Source organism: Triturus cristatus, chromosome 5_1, assembly GCF_964204655.1.
Source record: "Triturus cristatus chromosome 5_1, aTriCri1.1, whole genome shotgun sequence".
Classification (NCBI taxonomy): domain Eukaryota; kingdom Metazoa; phylum Chordata; class Amphibia; order Caudata; family Salamandridae; genus Triturus; species Triturus cristatus.
Genome location: NC_140587.1, coordinates 142,106,902 through 142,128,837, shown reverse-complemented (window position 1 = coordinate 142,128,837; position 21,936 = coordinate 142,106,902). Strand labels below are relative to the sequence as shown.

The 21,936-nt window shown below is 44.6% G+C and overlaps 1 protein-coding gene across 3 annotated transcripts in view; it reads left to right on the top strand.

Annotated features, from left to right (window-relative positions):
• SACK1H (scaffolding CK1 anchoring protein H) overlaps positions 1-21,596 on the top strand; it is a 234,296-nt gene extending 212,700 nt beyond the window's left edge. For 2 of the 3 annotated variants that reach the window (XM_085604647.1, XM_085604649.1), the window contains one exon: positions 7,563-12,683. In XM_085604647.1, coding sequence (XP_085460773.1) covers positions 7,563-10,605 — 3,043 coding nt within the window. In that variant the 3' untranslated portion in view covers positions 10,606-12,683. Of the gene's footprint in view, positions 1-7,562; positions 12,684-20,886 lie in introns of those variants that run through there. The other variant, XM_085604648.1, reaches the window with a different exon arrangement.
• The last annotated feature ends 340 nt before the right edge of the window (positions 21,597-21,936 follow it).

Below are 21,936 nucleotides of genomic sequence, written 5' to 3'. Positions count from 1 at the left end.
GCACTTTGTTTGTACATGTCTGCTCAGTGACAAAGATTCATAAATAACGTAAAAGGGTGGGTGGGTGAGTGAGCAGATGGATGAGTAAGCAATGGTGGATGTATAGATGGATGGATGGATGAATAGATGGATGGATGAGTGAAAGCATGCATGGGTGAATGAGGGTGGATGATTGGATAAAAGAGCGGATGATGGTTGGAAAAGTGAAAGATTGGATCGATGAATGAAAGGTACGGAGGATGGATGAAAGGATGGATGAGTGAAAGGAGGGATTGGGTGAAAGGGTGGATGGAATAAAGGAGTAAAAGGGTTGATGGATGGATGAGTGAAAGGATGAATGGATAGGTTTGGGGATATATGGATGGATGGATAGGTTTGGATATGAAGGGTGGATAGACGGAACGGTGAAAAACTGGTTGATTGATAAAAGACTGAATAGACGATAGAATGTAAAGGTTAAATGGTGGACATCAGCAGGTAAATGGTAGGATGAAAAGGATGAATGGATAGATCGATGGAAGAGACAAGAGATATCTTCTGGGGAGGGTCGTGATGAGTTGCTTCATTTGCTTGGTGCCATAAGAGCTTTGGTGCGATGTGGGGGTATTTTTCTTCCTACTCGCGTGCTCAAAAATATATAGTATTGTGCTAAACAGCAATTAACAGTATGGCATTAGGAAGGTGCAACTATTGCTAAAAAAGGAAATGTTAACATATTATCGCATTTCTCTTTCATTTTGTGTAATGAGTTAACCTGCTTTGGTTATATAAACACATTTATCATGTGTTTGGGTATGCGCTGCAGCTAATATAGAAGTTGTTAAGTATCATCATGTCTTGCCCTTAGCCACACCCCTAGCCCCGCCCCCTCACTACACCTCTAGCTCATTTTAATGAGTACCTGCACTTATTTTTTCCCATCTAAAGCACTGCTTGGAACAGCTGTCGGAAAACATTGGGTGTTTTATTCCGCTACACAAAAAACACGTTTTACAGTAAAGCAGACCATTACAGCTGTTGCTTTGCATGCCACCATTTGGTTTGGGAAGTCCTGGGGCGTTTGCCAAATCAGGCTGCAGCGCCCTGCCTGTCCTTTCCTTTATGAAACATAGTAACATGTGCCTTGCGTGCTCAATATTGGTTACAAAGCTCAAACGCGCCCTCTGCTGCCCGAATACAGATCTTCTTCAAAATGGGTGTAATTTTATAAAACTTTTTTCTGTTCACTCTCAGTTGAGGTGGCAAGTTGGCGATATTTCGGCAAACATATGATTTTGATTCCGTGTAGTTCGACCGCACTGAGCACACTACGTGTGATCTTTTACTCAGTTCCTCCCGCTGCAGTCCAGCTTCCACCCTCATGGGCTGTCAATGTGTTTTCTAAGTAGATGAGCTCCCAAACAGCTCTCCTGTGCATGTTGTGCTATATAAATAAACAATTTGAAGAATCACATTAAATTCTTTGCATCTAGTGCAAACCCAGGCTGTTTCCCTGAGAGGAACCAGTAAGATCCATTCTGCTGCACTTTATTCTGTGCTCACCGTTCCTTCAGTCTGACTCCTGACTGCGGGATGTATTGATCCGCCCTACCGTGTGGATGTATTGATCCGCCGTAGCGGGTGGCGCTCAGAGCAGGTCGCTGGCATTCGACCAGTATGAGGATGACCATAAAGCCCCCCTCACTTAGAGGTATGGGTTCCCCTTGTAAGTGTTCAGATGGTGGTTTCGCTCTGCTGTTCCGTGTCAGCCTTCGCCAGTATTTTGGATAATATTGGTTCTGTCATCTGTAGAAATGGCTGTCAGGGTGGTCTCCTCTGCAGCAAGTGTAGGCCATGTCTTCTTCCCACCTGCACTTAGGCACAGGCCCCACTGCACTTTGAGACTCATGTTGTCATCTCCAGTCTTTAGGTCTGGCTTGAGAGCGTAGATGTTGCATGACCTTGTGTAATCATCAGAAAGAAAGATGTTAAAGAAGCTCTTCGAGAGAGGGGGGCGTGTGCTCCGCCCATTTGCTGTTTTATCTGGGTACACCATTTGATTGGGCAGAATGTGTATGCTTCTGCTGAGAGAGTGCAGCTTACACTCCTATTGGAGGGGCGTTCACTCACTCAAGATGGCCTCCACATTGAAACACAATGACGCAGTGTAGTGCACAGTAATGGCAACAATTCACAGGGTCAGCGGTCATCACTATTTTATTTTTATGCTCCCCTCACCGAGGGTGACAATTGCAAAAAGAAAAATTGAGGGACAGAATGCAGAACAATGTCATACATTCACCCCAGTACGGAGATCTGGGCCTACATCCATAGTTTTTTTGCTCACCATGCCATTCCAGTTTGGACCCAGCCATATGCAAATCAGTCTTGACCCTGCGCCCAATGGGAACAGTCCAGCCCGAACTGCCAGGTCAGGTCCTCCCTGGACTGGAAACAGGCATCCTAGGACCGGTTTCGGGTTTTAAGCCCTCATCTTCCAGGATAGCTTGACTCCAGTGGCATGAAGAGCACGGGAGCCACGTCTGGGCATACCCGTCCCACTCAGGGTGACAATTGCAAAAAGAACAATTGATGGACAGAATGCAGAACAATGTCATACATTCACCCCAGTACAGAGATCTGGGCCTAAATCCATCGTTTTTTTGCTCACCATGCCATTCCAGTTTGGACCCAGCCATATGCAAATCAGTCTTGACCGTGCGCCCAATGGGAACAGTCCAGCCCAAACTGTCAGGTCAGGTCCTCCCTGGACTGGAAACAAGCATCCTAGAACCGGTTTCGGGCTAATATGTCGCCCTAAGTGGGAAGGATATGCCCAGACGGTGGTCCGTGCTCACCACACCACTGGATTCAAGCTAGCCTGGCTGATGAAGGGTGATGCCCTGAAACCGGTCCCAGGATGCTTGTTTCCGGTCCAGGGAGGAACAGGCTTAGCAGTTCGGGCTGGACTGTTCCCACAAGGAACAGGGTCAAGACTGATGTGCATATGGCTGGGTCCAAACTGGGGTGGTGTGGTGAGCAAAAGAATGATGGATTAAACCCACATCCTTGTGACTGGGGGTGAATGTTTGCATTGTCCAGCATTCCGTCCATCAATTGTTTCTTTTGCATAGGCTCCCCTCACCACACAGCAGAGGATGTTGTACAGAGAATTTGGACGACCTTTCTTCACCCAGCCAAAACCAAACGTTCAGCATCAGTTGGTCATAAACAGCACAAACAGAACCACATTAAACGCACATCCACGTTACCATCCCTCTCAGAACCACCAACAAGTTCTTTGAGAGATTTATTTGATTTTAGTGTATTGCATGCAAAGTCAAAATAAAGCCTGTCACATCCTGAAAAAAACCAAAAAAAATTTTTAAATACATTTTTTTGTATGCAACAATTGGAAATAATCCAGTTCCATCATTGAGCCTCATGTGGACCAGCAGCTGTGGGATGGTGCAGCGAACTGCGGAAAGCACCAAGAATATCGCCATTGTTCAGAACACGTCTTCTGCATAGTTCATTTGCTGCACAAATGTTCATAAATGTCATGGCATGAGTTGAGTTGTTTATTGGTGATTTCCTTAATAGCAGTTACGGTTACCTGACAAGGTGGCAATTATTTTATCAGCCTTAATGGGATAAAAGGCTGGTTCGGCTCACCTGTAATCAGCGGCTTCCTCATAGCAGTGTGGCTGGAATTCGAGCCTGCTGGTTACACTAGCAAGTGTCTCCTACTAGGGCACCAATGCACTCAGCTACCGTGCTAGAATTGTGGCTGACCTGTGAAGGTCTGATCGTGCAAGATCCCATTTGCAGGTGTATCAGCCATTTCAGCTGTCTTGCAGGCTAATGTTTACGAGGCCACCATGTGAGGCGTTTGCTAAATGGGAGGGATAGCACCTATGACATGTCTGACCCTCTTGGAGGAGAAGGCGGGAGCAGCATTTGATCAATGTGGGCTTTGAGTGTACGGAAATGTTCCTATTACTTACTGGTAATCTTCATTACTCTTGATTCGTAGTCCTCCTCGCCCCATTTGTCACTGAATGAGGGCATTCTGCTTCCAGGCAGAGCTCCTGACACGCTATGGGATTCCTAGCTCACTTCTTGTGTCCTTCTTCTATTTTCACCGATACTGGTAGACAAATGAACCTCCCACCACCCCTCCTCCTGTAACTCACACAACCTCAAGATGGAGGTTTAAACTTGGAAGAGAGGAAAGGGTGTGGACTTGGGCAAGGAGGATTACGAATCAAGCTAATGAACATTACTGGTAAGTAATTGGATCGTTACCCTCTCATCTCGTCCTTATCGTCCCAGTCATAACTGAATGAGGATATACCAATCTTCAGAAAAACACATGCGCCAACCAAGTGATGCAATAAATCATATTTGTTCAGTCGACAATTGCTTCATTGCTAATTTTAAGACTTTTCGAACCAAAATGACATTCATTTAGATCGGCAAGATCTAGTTCATAGTGCTCTGTACATGTCTGATGTGAGGACCATGTCGCAGCCCTACAGATTTCCTGTAGGGACACACCGCTTCAGCCCAGGTTGCTGAAACCCCTCTTGAGGATTGTGCTTGAATGATAGTTGTCGTTGTATGATTACGATATCGCCTGGTAAACCCATCTGCTGATCGTACGAGTTGTGACCTTCTTGCCTTTGTTCACTTCACCGTACGACACAAGGAGAGATTTAGAAACTCTGAATTCATTTGTCCAGTCCAAATTGATGCACAAAGCTCGCCCTACGGCCAGAGAATATGGAATTTCTGAATTGATGTCTGACGGTAAGACAGGCAATATGATCTCCTTTGGCAAATGAAAAGCAGAGTTCACCTCGCGGATACATTTGGGGTCCAGTCTCAGAACTACCTTGCCTGGCAAGAACTTCAAGTAAGAAAAGTAAACAACCAATACTCCCAACTCTCCTTGCCAAGGTAATGGTGACCAAAGATGCTGTCTTTAAGTCTGCTTGCACCAAAGCCTCAAAAGGGAGCTGTTGCAACCCATTATGACTATGGAGAGGTCCCACATTTGAATAGGGTTTCTTACTGTTGGTCTTTTTAACCTAAAAGCTACAAGTGGAGATATCTCACCACAGCCTACTCCTCTCTCAAGAACCTTAACGGCTGACCAATGTCCCTGAAATATATCACCTCTGGCTTTGTTGAAGTTCCGAACGTGCAGTTACATTTAGCATGGATGCACCGTCAGTATAATAGTTCCTTATTGAAGCTACTCATTATCACTATATATGTGGTTAGATTTACAGTACTGGGTTGCTATATCATATCCGCATCTACGGCTGCAGGGCGCACGTATGATATCATAAGGGGACGGTCATACCACCAAAGGGTGACAGACGATGCACACACCCAAAAAAAAAAAGACAGAGAAAGAGGACAAAAAGGGAAGTATTCCAGACTCAACCACTAGATGGCAGAATAATGCAGAGCATAAGAATCTGGGAAAATGTATCAAGCTGCAAAACTACACTTACAGGTAAGTAACAATTTCATTGTGAGCAGCCCTGTAATGTTGCGCATTGAAAAAAGCTGTCCCGCTGAGTGTTTAATAGTTCCCATAAATATGTTAAACAGCTCAAAGCGCAGGGCAGGTGGACCTTTTTTTGGGGGGAAAGAGGGTAATGATGCTTGCAGGGTATCATTTGATATTGAAGATCCCTGGACACGCGCTTTATCTGTATTGAGAGAAGGCAAATATCTTTTTTTTGACTGAACACCCTATCACATTGTGAACTGGGTGTAATAGCTCCAGGTTGTACAGCTACAGCAAGATACACAATGAAAGATACCTCTACCAGGAAAAGAGCCCCTTGTAGCTAGACCTTTTGGCATTTCCAGTGCTTATTTTCATTGGTATGAAGATTGTGAATGATGAAAGTGCTGGGGATTGATTTTCCGTTTGGAATGGTAGTTATTTATTTTAGTTTTTTTATAAAGTACGAACATGACCAAAAAGATGGCATGGTGCTATGTGGAGGTTGTTCAGACCATAGACAAGCAATAGCTCTTTACTACAGCCAGTTAATGCGCGAGGAGGTGTTTTACTGTCTGACCCTGCTCTAGAGTCACATTCTGTATATTATACTGCCATTTAGCGGTTGCACCTTAGTAAAAACGTTTTAGGCTGTGTGACGACATCAACTTTCAATGCACAACAGTGGCGGCCACTGCCAATCTAAAGTGGAGGATGGGTGCAGGGGTGTGTGTGTTAGGCAAAGCATAAAAAAAAAAATATATATATATATCTTACCTGCCACTGACGCAACACAGCCGGGTTGGAGAAATATAAGTGCGCTTGTGTGTTTGCTCGGCCTAGGACAGCCGGCCAAACTGACATGCGCACTTATAAGTGCCCACCACTACTACTGCCTGCAATCAATGGCCCGGGCCTGCCTAATACTCCATGGCTCGGGCCGCTCAGGCAGTGATAAATAAAATATTTATAAAATTATTTTATTATCATTTAATTTTTCATCTGCTGGTAGTGGGGCAACGCTCCTCCGCTATTACGGAGGAGCCCTGCCTGACCCACAATGCCCAACAACTTGATCGCCATCTTTGATCTCTATTTCCTCCCATCATGTTAGGAATCATTATCCTTATTGTGATCGAAAATTAAAGATTCTTTGAATCAACATGATGGGCAATTAGGATTTTCTTCAAACAGTTAAGAAATACTTTGGCACTGAAGAATAACTGATGCAGCAAACTACTAGATGGCAGAATGATGCACAGCGGGTGAATCTGTATACACCATAAGGTGCAAAATAGTTGTTGCTGCGGAGTTTCATTTTTCCTTCATCAGCTCCTTGGGGCTTTGTTGACGTAAACTTTTATAATTCTCTTGAAGGCTTGGCCTTGTTGGGGATATCAGGTGTGGGGGTACATTTCTACTAGAAGTTTCTTATATGTTTGATGCATTATAACTTATTTCCAGTTCTAAGCTGCTTGTCTAACCAGTATCGATTTTTACTTTCATCGATGATACAGCATGTTTGATAGGTGAAGGGTGACAAGTCAGTTGTTAGACTGTTTCCGGGGGTTCACTGTGATGCTGAATGTCACAGTATCATCTGTAAACACTAGAACAGCAATGATGGGGGAATGGTGAGCAAGTCATAGTAACCCACCACCTTGCTCTTCAGTGCTCTTCGAGAAGTCCCTTCTTCTGAAGATAGGGACACAGTGCAGCTCAAATAGAGCGCTTTATGTCCCATTTTTAAATTTCATTTTCCATACATTTAAAGAAGGCTGGGCATAATCGTTGCATGGTTGTGCAAATTGGCGTTCTGGAGTGCCTTTTTTGGGTGGTTGGGTTGGTTCAACCACTTTTGAGTTACTGATGAGCAATGCAACATCCTGGTAGCTCTAACTGGCTGATATGATTCGGCTCCAGCTTGTACAGATGAAGAAAGCAACTTATGAGGTTTATGAAATATAAGATTCTATGCATCTGATGTGTTGATTTAATGGAACTCCTTACTGATTGGTCTGCAGCATTTTAAGCTTCTCTTTTATTTCTCTTTTTGCAGCTTCATGTGGTCCTATGAGAAGATCCACCGCAGCATCGCTCATATCTTCCAAGGCGAATTAGTCTCCAGTTTCGATGAGGAATTTCGGATACTCTTTGCCCAGTCCGAACCCCTGGTTCCTCTGGATGGTGCCCCCATTATAAAGATGGATAACCCATTTCAAATAACCCCTTATGGTGGACCCCGGCCCTTGTATCAAAGGAAGCTTCACATGATGTTCCCAAGAGATGATGGTTCAATGAACTCCCTCCCTACATATGCCGAGAGGGTCGACCTAGACCGGCACTACCTGCAGGGCTTTCGGCGTGACGACATGATGCGGCACACCATGGAGGGCAACGTTATGCGAACGGATCAGAAGAAGATGGCCTTGCAGATGGAGATGGAGCAGAACAGAGGTTTTCTACGGACCCGACAGCTGGAGGTGGATGGCTTGAAGAGGCACAGCTTTGCAGAGGGCACCTACGAGAACTATTCCGCCGCCAAACAGTACAGCCGGCAGATGTTTGTCAACAACAACGACGAGTATCGATTCCAGTCAAGTCATTTCCAGAAAGAACAGTTTTACCAAGCTGAGCGCCATTTGGGACCCACACGACCACAGGGTCTGTTCGAGAAAATCCGAGCTGGCCGCCAGGGATTCCCAGAGCTGGATGAATATGGAAATGATCCGCGCTTCCAACCGGAGCCTCCACCAATTGAACCAAATTACATGCAGGAAGGTTATCCTATGAGACTCGATTACGTGCACTCTAGCTCCTCTCGAGAAGCTCGACTCGGCTCAGACAAGGTGAACCTTGGACCAGAGGGTAGACTGGGCCACAGTATTCAGAGGAGGCAAAATGTGGGCCAGAAGTACATATGCCAGACCTCTCCAACTCAGAAGCAGAGTCTGGAACAAAGACAATTCTTACAAGACCAAGAGGTGGACAAGAAGCCCCAAGAGAACAAGCAGGGTCTGCGGAACTGGAGAATTTCATCTTACATGAGTGCCTACCAGCCTGATCCTTCAGAAGAGGGCCTCCAGATGGCAATAGAGCCTGAATATGACGATGATGCTTTGGTTCCTCCGGAGAAAGCAGTTCCCAGTAGTGAAACACTGGCCAAGTTTTCAGTGGATGGCATTCCCCCATACAGGACATCCGGAACAGGGGTGCCTACAGAGAGAGCAATGTACCTTAGTGACAATCTGGCAAAGTACTCTGGGGCTGTGGTGCAAAAAGAGAGAGAAATGAACACTAGTGAATTACTGGCAAAGTACTCTGGAGCTGTGACGTCAACAGAGAGAACAATGAATACTAGTGAAATGCTGGCAAAGTACTCTGGAGCTGTGACGTCAACAGAGAGAACAATGAACACCAGTGAAACTCTGGCCAAGTACTCCATTGACCCGATTCCACCATTCAGACCTACTGGCATGTTCAACACCACCGCCTTGGAGACAGAAAAAGCAAAAGAGGGGGCAGTGGTGGAAAAAGACGGCGATGAAACCTCCATAGTACGGCATGACTCCTTTAGGTCCAGAATGAACCCGCTGATTCAGAGGAGTTCGCGGCTGAGGTCTTCTCTGATCTTTAGCTCTTCCAAAGTTGAACAGCATGCCTCAGCAACCGTCAAAGTGCATCGCTTCCAGAAGGAGGAAACGGCCAGCGAGGTTACCAATGAAACCGAAGCCGGAATCATGTCCTCTAAAGTAGCACAAATCTTGGAGAAGTACAAATCCATCGGTAAAGACACAGAAAGCATGTCTGTGAGCCAAGGGGCGACGGTCTCCAGAGTTCAAGAAGAAGACTCCCAGGGCACGCAGAGCCTCAGCACCGAAACCATGCAGTACAAAACCATTAAATCCACGGTGCTGGACACAAAGGAGCCCTTTAGCCGTACACTTCTGGATGCACAGTACAGTATGTCTTCAGTGAGCTCCCATACTACAGATCTTCCAAATACAGACAATCACGTAGTTACCATGAGTAGCAAGGTTGAAAAGATGGCCTCTGAACTCTTCTCCACAGACGGCAGCAAACCTGCTCTTCCAGAGGTTAGAGAAAGTCTGACCTCAGTGGCAGAAATCGAGGAACCCCCAAAACAGTCCAATCTTGAGGCAAAGAAGCCACCCAGCAGACAAAATTCTTCATTGATTTTTGGTAATGCACTGGAAAGTCTGTCAAGGAATCCAGAGTCATCAAACGCTGGAAATAAGTGTGAAGAAGACAAGCCGGAGCAGACGCCGATGGAGTTTTTGAGGAAAGGCTCATTAAAGTTCAAGCAGTTCTTGAATCCAAAAGCTGACAAAAAAGTAGAGGAAGAATCAACTTCTGATAATGACAAGTTAGAGAAGCAGGGCTTGGCTTATAAGCGTCACTCGAAAGGAGATGTTCTGGAGTCAATAGCAGTGACTGAGATTGATGATAAATTCAAAAAACCGTCCGCACTACCACCTGTGTCGACATCAGCACCAACGCTAGCACAAACACCAGCACCAACGACAGCGCCAGCACCAACCCCAGCACCAACTCCAACACCAACTCCAATGCCAAAGACCAGCCAGTCTCCCCAAAGCCGATTTCCCTCTTCAGCATCCAATGTCATTTACAGCAGCAATCTACGTGACGATACCAAGGTGATCCTGGAGCAAATCTCTGCCCACAGCCAGAAGAACCGCACCGAGATGGCCAAACAAGCACAGCAGGCCCTTGCGGCTAACAACGATGATGAAAAGTCCAAACTGACCAGCAGTAACAGTTCACTGGACAACCAAATGGAAGAGGCCCCTCCGAAGGACGAGGCCCTCACTAGAACTGACAGCTTTATAAGCCGCAGCCGATTCATGAGGCCCCAAACATCGACCGAGGACAGGGACACCATTTTGAAAAAGATGGAAAGCATGCGCAAGGAGAAACGGGTCTACAGCAGGTTCGAGGTCTTCTGCAAGAAAGACGAGCAGCCAAACAATGGAGAATCTGATGGTGAGGCAGACCACAAAGACAAGAGGATTAGCAAATTCATGCCCAAACTACTAAGCACCTTTAAAAACAAAAAATGATCTAAGCAACCCCGTCCTTTGGGAGTGCCATGGTCGTAGCTATCTTATTGGAGGATGGGAATTGGGGGGGGGGGGGCTAGTTATAATCGCATTTAGCTGCTTCCGTTGAAAAAGCCATAGTTACGACAGGCTCACTGAGGCTTGTCGAGTGCCCAATAGGCCAGTCAGGTAGCGCAGGCGCACAGCTTTTCACTGGAGGCCTACTTGAAGCGTAATGCTATTTATGATGTTGCACAATCACTTTTGATGTTTACGTCAAATGACCTGGAAGTGAATGTGTAAATGAACCACCTTCAAGAGACATTGCCCACACCAGGGACTTGGTTGTGATTCACGAGCGTGAGGAACATAGCTTCTGGGAAATCCATAAGTGATTGAAAACATCATTTGCCTTTTCCAAAACCCTTATCCCCTTGTTTTCTTGTTTTTGGGTGAGCGATTCTCCCTGTGTTTGCCACATTCCTGTGTATGGCCACCAAGTGATGCTAAGACCACCCCGCTTACCCCCATGATCATAATATGTGGTTTCTCTGGAGCAGCTGTAATTGGTTCAGAGTGGCAGCATTGAAGCTACGCTGTAGATCCCAGAAGAATGTCTTCAGTCACTCCTAGTCTGATATCTAACATCAGGATGCTTTGAAGTACATACTTGTAGAAACTGGACAGCCCGCAGGCACTCGTGCCATAAGACGTAGTACTATGGAATGCCCAGGTCTAGAAAGTATATTCCAATATAGAATCCTTACATATCATTAACCATTGGCTGTATGAGATGTGCTCATGCAGACATTAATGATGGATGCAGGGTGGATCAGTGGGACAGAAACATCACCTTGAGCTGTTGTCCTAAAGGCACTTACCAAGGTGTGGCACTTTATGAAACTCCAAAATGAATTTATAAAGATGGGTAGGGTCCGTACAGATGTATAGTTTACTATCCCCATGTACATTTTAAGATGAGACAGAAAGATTGAATTCAGGGATGGAAAGTGATACAGAGACCAACACATTGGGTAACCCAGAGCCCTCCAGTGCTAGGTCATTCTTCTGGGGGGCAATGCCATGGGATGCACGGAATGTTCAGGGTCAAGTGTACACCTAATTTGGGGGTGTTGGAAGGCGGCACAATGCCTTTTGTCATCTGAGTGGTAATATGGGAGAAGCCTCATGCCCAATAGATTGAGTTTCTTCACAGATATTCATTGACCTTGGGCTGAAATGGGGGCCCTGAAGAAGGGGGCCCCCTATACTGCAAGAGCGACAGGGGCCTGTGTTAAGCCCCTGCCCAGACCACAAACAAGTTAGGCAGATTTCTTTCGGGTTAATTCTCAGGTGTCCAACATTGTTGCCAATGCTCACCACAGTTCTTTCACTTTCCCAATCAAACGGGAGCCCCAGCCTCACATGCAGGAAGTCTCAGCAGATCCGACGCGCCTACAGGAAGTGACCTCGCGCACACAGCCCACCTATGCCTTGAAATGAAAGGATGTTGTGCTTATGCACAAATTATGTGATGGGCAGGACCAAATTATGCGGCAGGGTTGACTAAATCATTTGGGAAGAAAAGCCAAATTATGTGGCGTACTGCAGTACATTTTTGGACAGTATTGCTGCAACATTTTGTCTGTTTTTTACACACATTTTACACTCTCTAGGCAAAGGTCCCTTCTCATTAATAACAGTTTAACACTGAAATGCAGCAGTAGGTATTGACCATGCAGCTTTCGAAAAGCGCCTTCCACTGCACAGCAACGTATGTTGCTGTAGTTTTAGTAATTTTTGATCCGTTCGAGCTAGAAAAATATGCAGCAGATGATGAATTGAGAGTCAAATGCGGCTAATCCATAACTATGCGGAAAATGACACAGCCAAGAAATCACATATATCCAGTGATCATGAATGCATGGAACGGGGTTCGTGCCCGATGCAGGAGTCTCTATGATGACAACAAGTTAGAGTTTTATACATTTTGGTAATAGGGGATTGTGCTGAGAGGCTTCAACAAATACATTTACACACATGTTGCTTATTTCCTATGTGAAGATGGCCCATCAAATAAAAATAGTACCATATGCAAATGTGTATAGTGCTTTGTGGTGGATTCCGGCGGATCCATTGCCATCCATTCACGGTGGATAACATGAGACCCACCCAGATGGATCGCAGCATGCATCTGCCGTCTGTCAACAGCTCCAAGATTCCATTCATGGGCAAAAATCTACGACAATGATTGAGATTAGAAGAGTAATTTAATCCAGTCCTAAATTGAATGGAAGGCGAGTTTGTGTTGATTTAGGCGTGAAATCCGCCTCAATATTGTTTGTAGAAACATGTCTATGTAAGGTGAAGGTATTGGCAGTCTATATTTTGGAGTGGATGCATTTTATAAATATATTTTGCAGTGCATCTTTTCATGAAAGAACTAAACTAAAAACTAAAAGAATCTGGCTGCTTCACCGGCATAGGTGGCATCAAATGAGGAAAGAGGTATGCAATACAATAAGGTTGAAAAACTCGAAAGAAGTGAACATTTAGCGAGCTTCTCCAGACAGTAGCTGACAGATGCCCGGCCACCTTCCCTCAAACAACCACCTCTTTCTGGCAACCAAAGTCAGGATGATGTCCAAAGGGGCAGGGACGCGGCTACTCTCTGTAGTAGACCATCTCATCCTGCTAAAAGGAGAATGCAAAGGTGCTTCCTCTTTGCAAGTATGGAGGTATATGGGGGGGCAGTGCTGGCAGATTCCACCCCTTGCTGGCTTGCCCCTGCTACCCCTTGACTCAAGGGGCCTGAAATCTGCTGCAAGAATAGAAAGTAAACGGAGTTGTAAATTATGTAATTTGCAATATTTGCTCTTTCCATATCACCTCAGCAGCAAACAGGAGTCTGTTAAGTGATCAAGGGTGGACAAGGTGTCAAAGATGTCTTTTTTATTTGGCGGTCAAAATGTGCATGTTGTCACATCCCTGTAGTCCTAATGCACAGTGTTTACAAGAGCACATATAGTGTGTAATTTGAAGTTTTAGCCCTCTCTAAGACTTTTTTTTAAAATGTTGTTCAACAGTCTCTCAACTGCAGATTCCTCTCACTTGATTTACGAAGCACCATCTTTTTGTTGGAATAAAAGGCGGTCCTTCTTTATTCTTCATGTGGACTTGTGTTTACACCACTCCTCCTCCGGGGTGTTTGAGGTCAGGCTGCCAGAGAACCTCCTTTACAAGAGCTCCTGCATTTCTGGGACTCTAATGTAGCTCAACAGCTATTAGTGAGGTGGGCAAGTCATTCCCATACACAGACTTTAAACTTGTGTCTTCTAAAGAAGAGAGGCATCAAGATGTGACTAAGACAGGAAAAGTTCTAAAAAAGTTATTAAGACTGTTAGCGTTAAAAGAAAGTATTGTTAGATTTTTCCTACTTATAGTAATGCTATCTTACCAGCTACTCCAATAGAAATCCCCATATTTCCAGATCTCTTGGGTCTCTAATGCTTGTATAAACATATACAAATAATCTAAGATATATACCCTGATGCGCAACACAGGCCTCTGGAATACGAAATAGGCACAGAAACATATCAGTACCTGGGATATTTAAAGTGACTTGTGCTAACATAGAACAAAGCCTTGAGTGTAGAAATAAATTATTCCATTGAATATGTAGCAACTAGAGATCAGAAAATGCCTACACGAGAGAATACTGTACTTATGATAATAAAGGTGCCATGTGCAAGCATACATTCGAGCTACTTCGCATCTGTAGAAAGTGCCTCGTGCTTGATCATACACAATCATTGAGAACCTCCAGGAATACACCCTAGAAGATAGCCGTCTATTGTGCAAATTCAGCATTGAGCAGTTTAGATATCATAACAGCTAAAATACAAAGTGCAAGAGTGCATAGATACCTAAAGTGCATGATATGGGTGATGTACATAAAGTGCTTAAGAGATATATACAGTACTTATCATAACAAACAACAATCCTTGCAATAGAGTTTTGCCCCTTCCAAAAGGCACTACCCCAAAAGAAACCAAATGGAGACAGGGTTATATTTGACATTACGCCGTAGCACCTATACATACCCTGCAAAATTAAATCTCCACAAAAGAACTCTCTTTTTTCTGATGCTTCACCCCCTCCATCTCCCTCCCAGCGCCCCACCCTTGGAGGACGGAATTACCCACCATTCCCTCCTTCCACCCCTCTTTACTGGATGCCATCTTGCTGCATCCCCTCGCGCCTTCAGGTTCCCCCCATTCCCGCCCTTAGTCTAACAGATTACACATTAATTTGACTTTTTCTCTATTACCACCTCAGCCTACTATATATCTCAAATATGACTTCTTCTCAAGTAACACACAGTTCTTCCAAAAGAGCTTGAGCTTCATGAATATCCGTAAAAATGAAATTTTTTCCTTTAGCCAAAACTTTTAACTCAGGTTGTTGAACAATTGTTGCTTGGGCTCCTTTCCCCTTGAAGGAATGGATCATCTTGATGAAATCCTTCCGCCTGCGAGCTGAAGCTGCGGACCTATACGAAAAGATTTTAAAATGTTGAATGTCTGTAGTGGAGAACGATCTTTTTGCTATTGCTGTGCGTAATATTTTCTCCTTAATTCTGTAGTCAGCAAAATTCATTAGGATTGTAGGCGGGTATTTGGCATTTGGATGTTTCTGTGCTGGGACTCTGTGGGCTCTAGTAATTATAAGATCTCCTTGTAGCCCTGGGATTACTTTCCTCAGGAGTGACCCAGTCCACTCTACCATATCAGCACTTTCGGAGCCTTCAGGCATTCCAACCAGATGCAGATTGGATCGTCTATTGTAATTTTCTAAGTCCTGGAGTTTTAACTCCATCTGATTCTTATTTTTGTTTAGAACTTGCATGTCTTTCTGCATGACTGAGATATTTTCCTCTAGGTCAGAGATCCGACTTTCAGCTTCTGTTAGTCTTTTTGGAATATTGAATATATTCTCTTCCAGTTTGGTCAGCCTTTCATGTAGCTGTGCATTCATGAGTGACTGAGATAATTTAAAATCTCTGATCGCTTTTAGAATAGATATTAGCATTTTTTTTATTGAGTCAACTCCGCTCATCTCATCTCCAAAAGACACTTGATCTTGATCAGACTCAGACTCAGATTCAACCTCTTCAGCAATTCCTTGACTTCCACTTGCTCACTTTGAGTAGAGGGAACATCGTAGCCAGGTTGTAGGGGGTTTGACACTGCATGCATCAGAATTTGCGGCTGAGCTGGCTGAGCAGGTTGAGCTGGGTTCATTGTCCCCTCATAGGTGACCTGCGTAGCGTCTTTTGTCTTAGTCTGATGTGACTGGTACTTATAAAAGAGAGGATATTGCTTAGGGCTGAGTAATATCTTATTGTTCAGACTATCCATCTCTCCATCTGCAGTTTGGTCTGGGCATCTCTGTGTCGACATTCTACTCTCTGATAGGTGGCTGACCATATTCTCCTCCACTATCCGCTCAGATATGCTTTCATCATCGTCCAATGTGTCAATAAGCACATTCCGCTCTAATTGCTTTTCTTCTCGGCCAGAGCCTTAGCCTTCAGCTCCATCCTCTGCTGAGCATTCCTCTGACCCCTGCGCATCCCCCTTGGAGCCGGAGAGGGTGTTGTTGCTTGCCCTGACATTTCTGAAGTTCTTTTCTTTTCGCCTGCTTTAGTGTGTTTCATGTGCATCTCCGATTATATAGATGGAGCAGAGTGTAGAGACAGCAGACAGGTAAATCAGGGATACTTATGTTTGTGCTCCTCCGTACCCACTTGTTCTATGTTGAACTGTTTTAAATAGTGTTTCCATAAACTGTTAATGTGCTGATAAATGTCTGTGGATTTCACTCAGTACAGTCTGACCAGAAAATAATATAGAGCAATCCAGTTGGCAGGTAGATATGAGACTGTAAGTCCGCAAAATCCAGTCCACAGTAGACCAGCATTGAAAAAAGAAAACTCCACAGAAGTCCTGATAAGAGGTAGAGCCGCAGCTGAGCTACAGTTGAGGCATAAATGCAGAATAAAGTCTCTGTCACCCTGCTGATATTGCAGCTGCCGCTGCCTTAATCTGATTCTGTGTTTTCCCTCTTTTTTTATTTTCTCCCACCCTCCTCCTTTCTTCCTCCTCTTTCCTTTCTTTTCCTCCCTTTATGGGGGATCCTCTTTGCTCAATTCACTCAAATCAACATTGCAGGGAGTCGGGGGCGGGGGGGACTCACTGTGCTCCCTTGCACATCCCACACTCCGGGGGACAAAGCAACAGAATAGAGCCAACTGCGTCTTACCAGTGACTTTTCCAGCACGCAGGAGCGATGACCATTTTGCTCACACAGCCGTAATGTAGATGCTGCAGCGTATCGCAGCTTCACAGGACTCCACGTGTGCCCCCAAGAGAGCGACAGAACCAAGCCTCAAGCGGCAAACGGTAGGCGGAGGGTGGTAGAAGCAACGGGATGTTTTTTTATTTCCCCCCCCACGTCGTCTTCATTTGCCGACCTTACTGCATAGCAAACGCAGGTCGGTTTCATGTCAGCACGGCGGTCCCCCCTTCGAATTCAACGTGCAAAGGGGAGAGCAGTAGGCCTGGGCGAAAATTTCGTTCCGTTCGCGGAAATTGCGATAATTTGACATTTTCGCGTTCTGCGGAGAGCGCGAAAATGTCAAAAATTCCGGTTTCCGCAGCTTGGCGACAATTTTGTTTCTTGCTCGCGCTGTAAAATAATACATTCTTGCGCTCGCGCGATCGCCTTACCTGAATCCCTGCGTTCGCCGACAAGTTTTCTTGATCCGGTCGCGTTCTCCATGAGATGTTGTATTGTTTTTAGCCATTTGCGCTGTCTCGCGACAGTTCGCGCCCGCAGTGACGTCATGCGTTGCGCGATCACGTCTTTCTTCTCGCGATCATGCACCGCGAGACAACTCAAAACAAAATGGCCGCGCCCGCAAGCAACCACATGGGTAAGTTGGCAACCCGCAACCATGCAGAAAATCTCGCGAACATGCCGGAAAAAAACTTCCGCATCTTCGCGATATTTCCGCTTGTTTGCGATAATTTTAAACATTTTCGCGATAATTTGCGAAAGTTAATTTCGCAAATTCCGCCCACCCCTAGAGAGCAGGCAGCCAGCTCAGCTCAGCTCAGAGAACAGCCAGAGCAGGATATGGGCGGGGCATAGGGTGAACCGAGTGGCGCTCAGCAGCTACGTGTGTGGGCCACGTCTGCAGCCATCGCCCGACTGGTAGCATTTGGGTCCTCAAATGTGTCTACCTCCCCTTGGGTATATGGCTGGGGTCCACCATAACTAGATCTTTCATAGAGGTATAAAATCACCCAAATTCTCGGAGGCAGGAATCGAACAAGGAGCTGTTCAATAACTTTCTGTTGATATGAAGCGTGCTCTCACCACGTAGCAATGGTTCTAAAAAAGTAAATGAATAAAATTGTCCAAAAACAGAAGCAGGATAACAACACAGCAGTTTAAGGATAGGTATAGCTTAAGGACAGGTAAAGCATTTGTGTAAAATTGTAGGCATTCCAGGGGCATTAGAGATGGGGCTAGCAGTTTATAAACAGTTATTTAAATCTTTGATTTTGAATCCAAGGTGATCTTCTCACATTTATGAGTTGTGCTCTACTGAGACATGCCAGCAATGCCAGCAGATCCCCACAACAGGTCTGCGCCTCCGAGAAGCGATGCTCCTGTGGACGAGTCATTCACAAGTCTGCCTGATAGGAGTATATCTTGGCCAGGCCTACTTTCACAGTTGCTTGCATGTTGAAAGCGAGTACGCATTTTGTTTATAGGTTGTCGGCCTGAGCTGAAATGGCACGCAAGGCTTCCTCATCCCTAAAGGTAAAGTAGGCAGTCCCCCCTAGGATACCAAGTTAAAAAAAAAAACAATTCAAAAACGGGTTTGGAGTGGGCATGATGGTTGCATGGTTCACTTAAGGCAGCATTCGCTAGCAGCTGGTCAAACGCCACGCCTCATGGCAACTCTTTGCCCAGAAATGATCAAATGTTTTAATAATGACACTAATTGCTCTGTAGTATTCTTGAGGAGGTAATATAAATTGAGAAACCCTCTCCAGACAGCATAAGGTTTACTTGGGGTGGTTGTGGTCTTGAGGGGACAGCCACTAGAACTACAAATACACCAAACTTGTGTACAGCGTCAAAATTATGGTTCCGGACCCAGCATTGGTGCCAAAACCCAGCCTTTCTGTGTAATTTCTACCATAATGGTTTATATTGGGTATATTGTTTGTCTGTTTTGTTTACTGAGAAACCCTGGCAGGCTAAAGGGACATTGCGGTGGGAAAATTCCCTATGCAACTATGCAGATCATATGCAAATAGACGCATGCTGTGGGTGGGGAGTGGAGTTCAGCCTTTACAATGTTGTCGCCTTTACACTGGTTTCTTCGAGGAGGGTTGCCGGTGAAAGGAACTGATATTAGTTGGAGTGGAGTTAAAAGAGGATAGAATGTAGAGGGTGGCAAGAGATTACTTACAGTATCTGTTAAATGAGAGTCACACGTGTCCTCTACAAAACTGATTACAGCAGTCATTTTGAGGGATTACACATGAAGCAGACACCACTTTCTTAGAATTATCAAGCGCCATGACATTTCTGAAAACACCTAAAAGTGAAAGCAACAATAGCGTTTCGGTCCAGAATGTAGCGCTTGGGCCTCCAACAGGCTTTAAATAAGTTCCTGTGGGCTCTGTTGGCGTTCGGTAGCACTAATATTGTAGCTCTTTGACAACCACCAGCACTTTAAACAAGAATATGGTTCACATACTGCCAGTTCATGCACATCTAGTTGATGTTGATAGACACATTGAGCTCTGCCAAGTCTATATTCTTGATCATCACAAGATACTCCTATCATTTTGCCTTCCTAGAACAATATTGACCTCTTTTCATGGTCAGCATTTGACTAACATCATTGGAGCAGCAGAAGTGACATTACACATCAAGACCCCAGAACCTTTGACTCTAATGACATAACAAAAATGACTTTACCCAGCCTGTGACCTGGATTAAATAACTGGATTAAAATATCCCTAAGTAGTGCAAAACTACCCAATGACATCAAACGTTTGAATCAACTAGAATAGGGCAGCTTTAGAAATAGCAAAGATCCCACAGCTGCAACCTGTTAGGAACTAACTCATTTAGGCTTCACATCAGCTAATTCTCTATAAACTGTGAGGCTATGAGTTCCAGGCTAATTTGTGTGCAATGGAAGTGTGCACTGAAGCACTAATGTAGTCACCACTGCATCATCAGCTTCTGGAAATTGATTTCTCTGACATTGTAGAGCCTTGAAACACAGACGTCACTTTGTAGTTTTTAAGATGTTGTCGTCCCCTATGCCCAGGTGAATGTCTCGATGAAGGTGTGTAGAAGTTCTACTGTTAGGCTCAGTCCCCTGGTAAGATAAACAAGCAAACTGAAGGGTAGGTAGGTAAGCAGACAGCTAGGTATGTAGATGTATTGATAGATATCAATGGATATTTAGACAAAGGTATTTGAGGTGTAAATGAATGTATAGGCAACCAGACTGCAAAAAAGGGAAGTTACAAATAAGTTTCATTTGATCACAGGGGTTCTTTTGATTGGTTTCATGATTTTACCACCAGAACAGTGGTATAAAATAGGAAGAATTTAAAAGTGACTCAATAATTGTTTGGGGATTCAGTTAGAAGAACCGTTGACTTGGATTTGGGCACATAGGGTTAGGTCTTTGCTTCAGAGTGAAGTAGTTTAGGGAAGCATTAGTTGTGGACGTGCACTGGGGCCAGATGCAAATGACTAGGCACAGGCTTGCTGTAGGTTTGGGTAAGAGAGGATATCCCTAACTTTTATGTGACTTAGGGAATAATGTGATTGCTCCAAACATTGAGGTCACGAGTACAACAATGCAGGCGTAAAGAGGATTGTGCATACAGGGAAGCTCACCTTAAAACATCATTTAAATACAGTGGTTGCACTTGAGGGACTCTCCTTCCTACACAACATGGATTAAGGCTGCTCATATTGCTTCCCACCGGTCCAAATATCAATTTTCTGCACAAGTCAGGGAAAAAGTAGCCTAAGCCTTTTGTTACTCTCACTCTCATCAGGCACATTGTGGTACTGCAGAGCTGTCGGAAGTGTGTAGAGGCGTTGTGTGACCGAGCTATTCAAGAACTGTGTAATGAAGTTGGTCCAGGTACAAATCCATATACCAATAAATTCTTTATTCTTATGTTACAGGGTACAGTTAAGCTAAGGAACTTCAACCTAAAGATTTTCCGGTATGGCTCAAACTCTTACCTCCCTATGATCAACTGGGACTACAGCCTCTGCTGCTCCATTTTCTTGCCTGTCAAAGCTGTGTCTGAAGAGCACTCTTTCCACCTTCTTCCTCTACTAATGATTACTCCATTCACTCCCTGGTCATTCTTTGTGGTCTCCTTTTTTCTTCACTGCACGTACTTTGGTATCCGAGGCAAACATGGCCTCCAGTCTTAGCTTAACTGTATCCGGTAACATAAGACTTAAGAAGAACGTGTGAAAATTCGTCGTCCTGGACCCCTTTTGTTACAACTACTCTGGGAACAAGGATGTGCAAGGTCTTATAATTCATGTACTTACCTAGGATTTTTCAGAGCGCACATGCGACTTGATCTTGAGAAATGTCCCGCAAGCCATTCTTACAGTGTTACGTGGCGGACCATAACCCTGCGGGCTCGGTGCTGCCTCGGCTGGCATCCTTTCTATGCTCATTGTCGAGCAGCCCTGGACGAAGTGGGCATTGTATCATGGACCAAACCAGAGATGTACTCTTTGGAAAACAAGAGCGGGGGAGGGGCACGGGTGGTTTTAAATCTGTACATTGTCAAAACTGCACAGTTACCTTGTTCTTGAATAAATAAGCATTTTTAAAATTGTTCCTGAATAAAGGCACCTTTTTTAAAAAAAAATCCCCATGTTTATTGTCATATCTATCCATGGATTTTTTTCTGATCTTGATGTCTGTTGCTCTTGTGTTTAGTTTTGATGGCTCCAGATGTGTTTGTTAATTTTAGTATATTTGGAAAAATTGGTAGAATTAAATGAAGATCTAAATTCTAAGAAGCATATTCTTGATTTTACCGACATAACTATTTGTGAAGACCATGAAGACGACAATAAGTCTAAAAAAAAATGGAGCAAATGTTTGGAATTACTTTATCCCTTGTTTATGGCTCCAAGACAAGAACACTTTACATTTTTTATATATTCACGAGCAAATCTTCAAGTTTCTGAAATGCATCTGAAGGT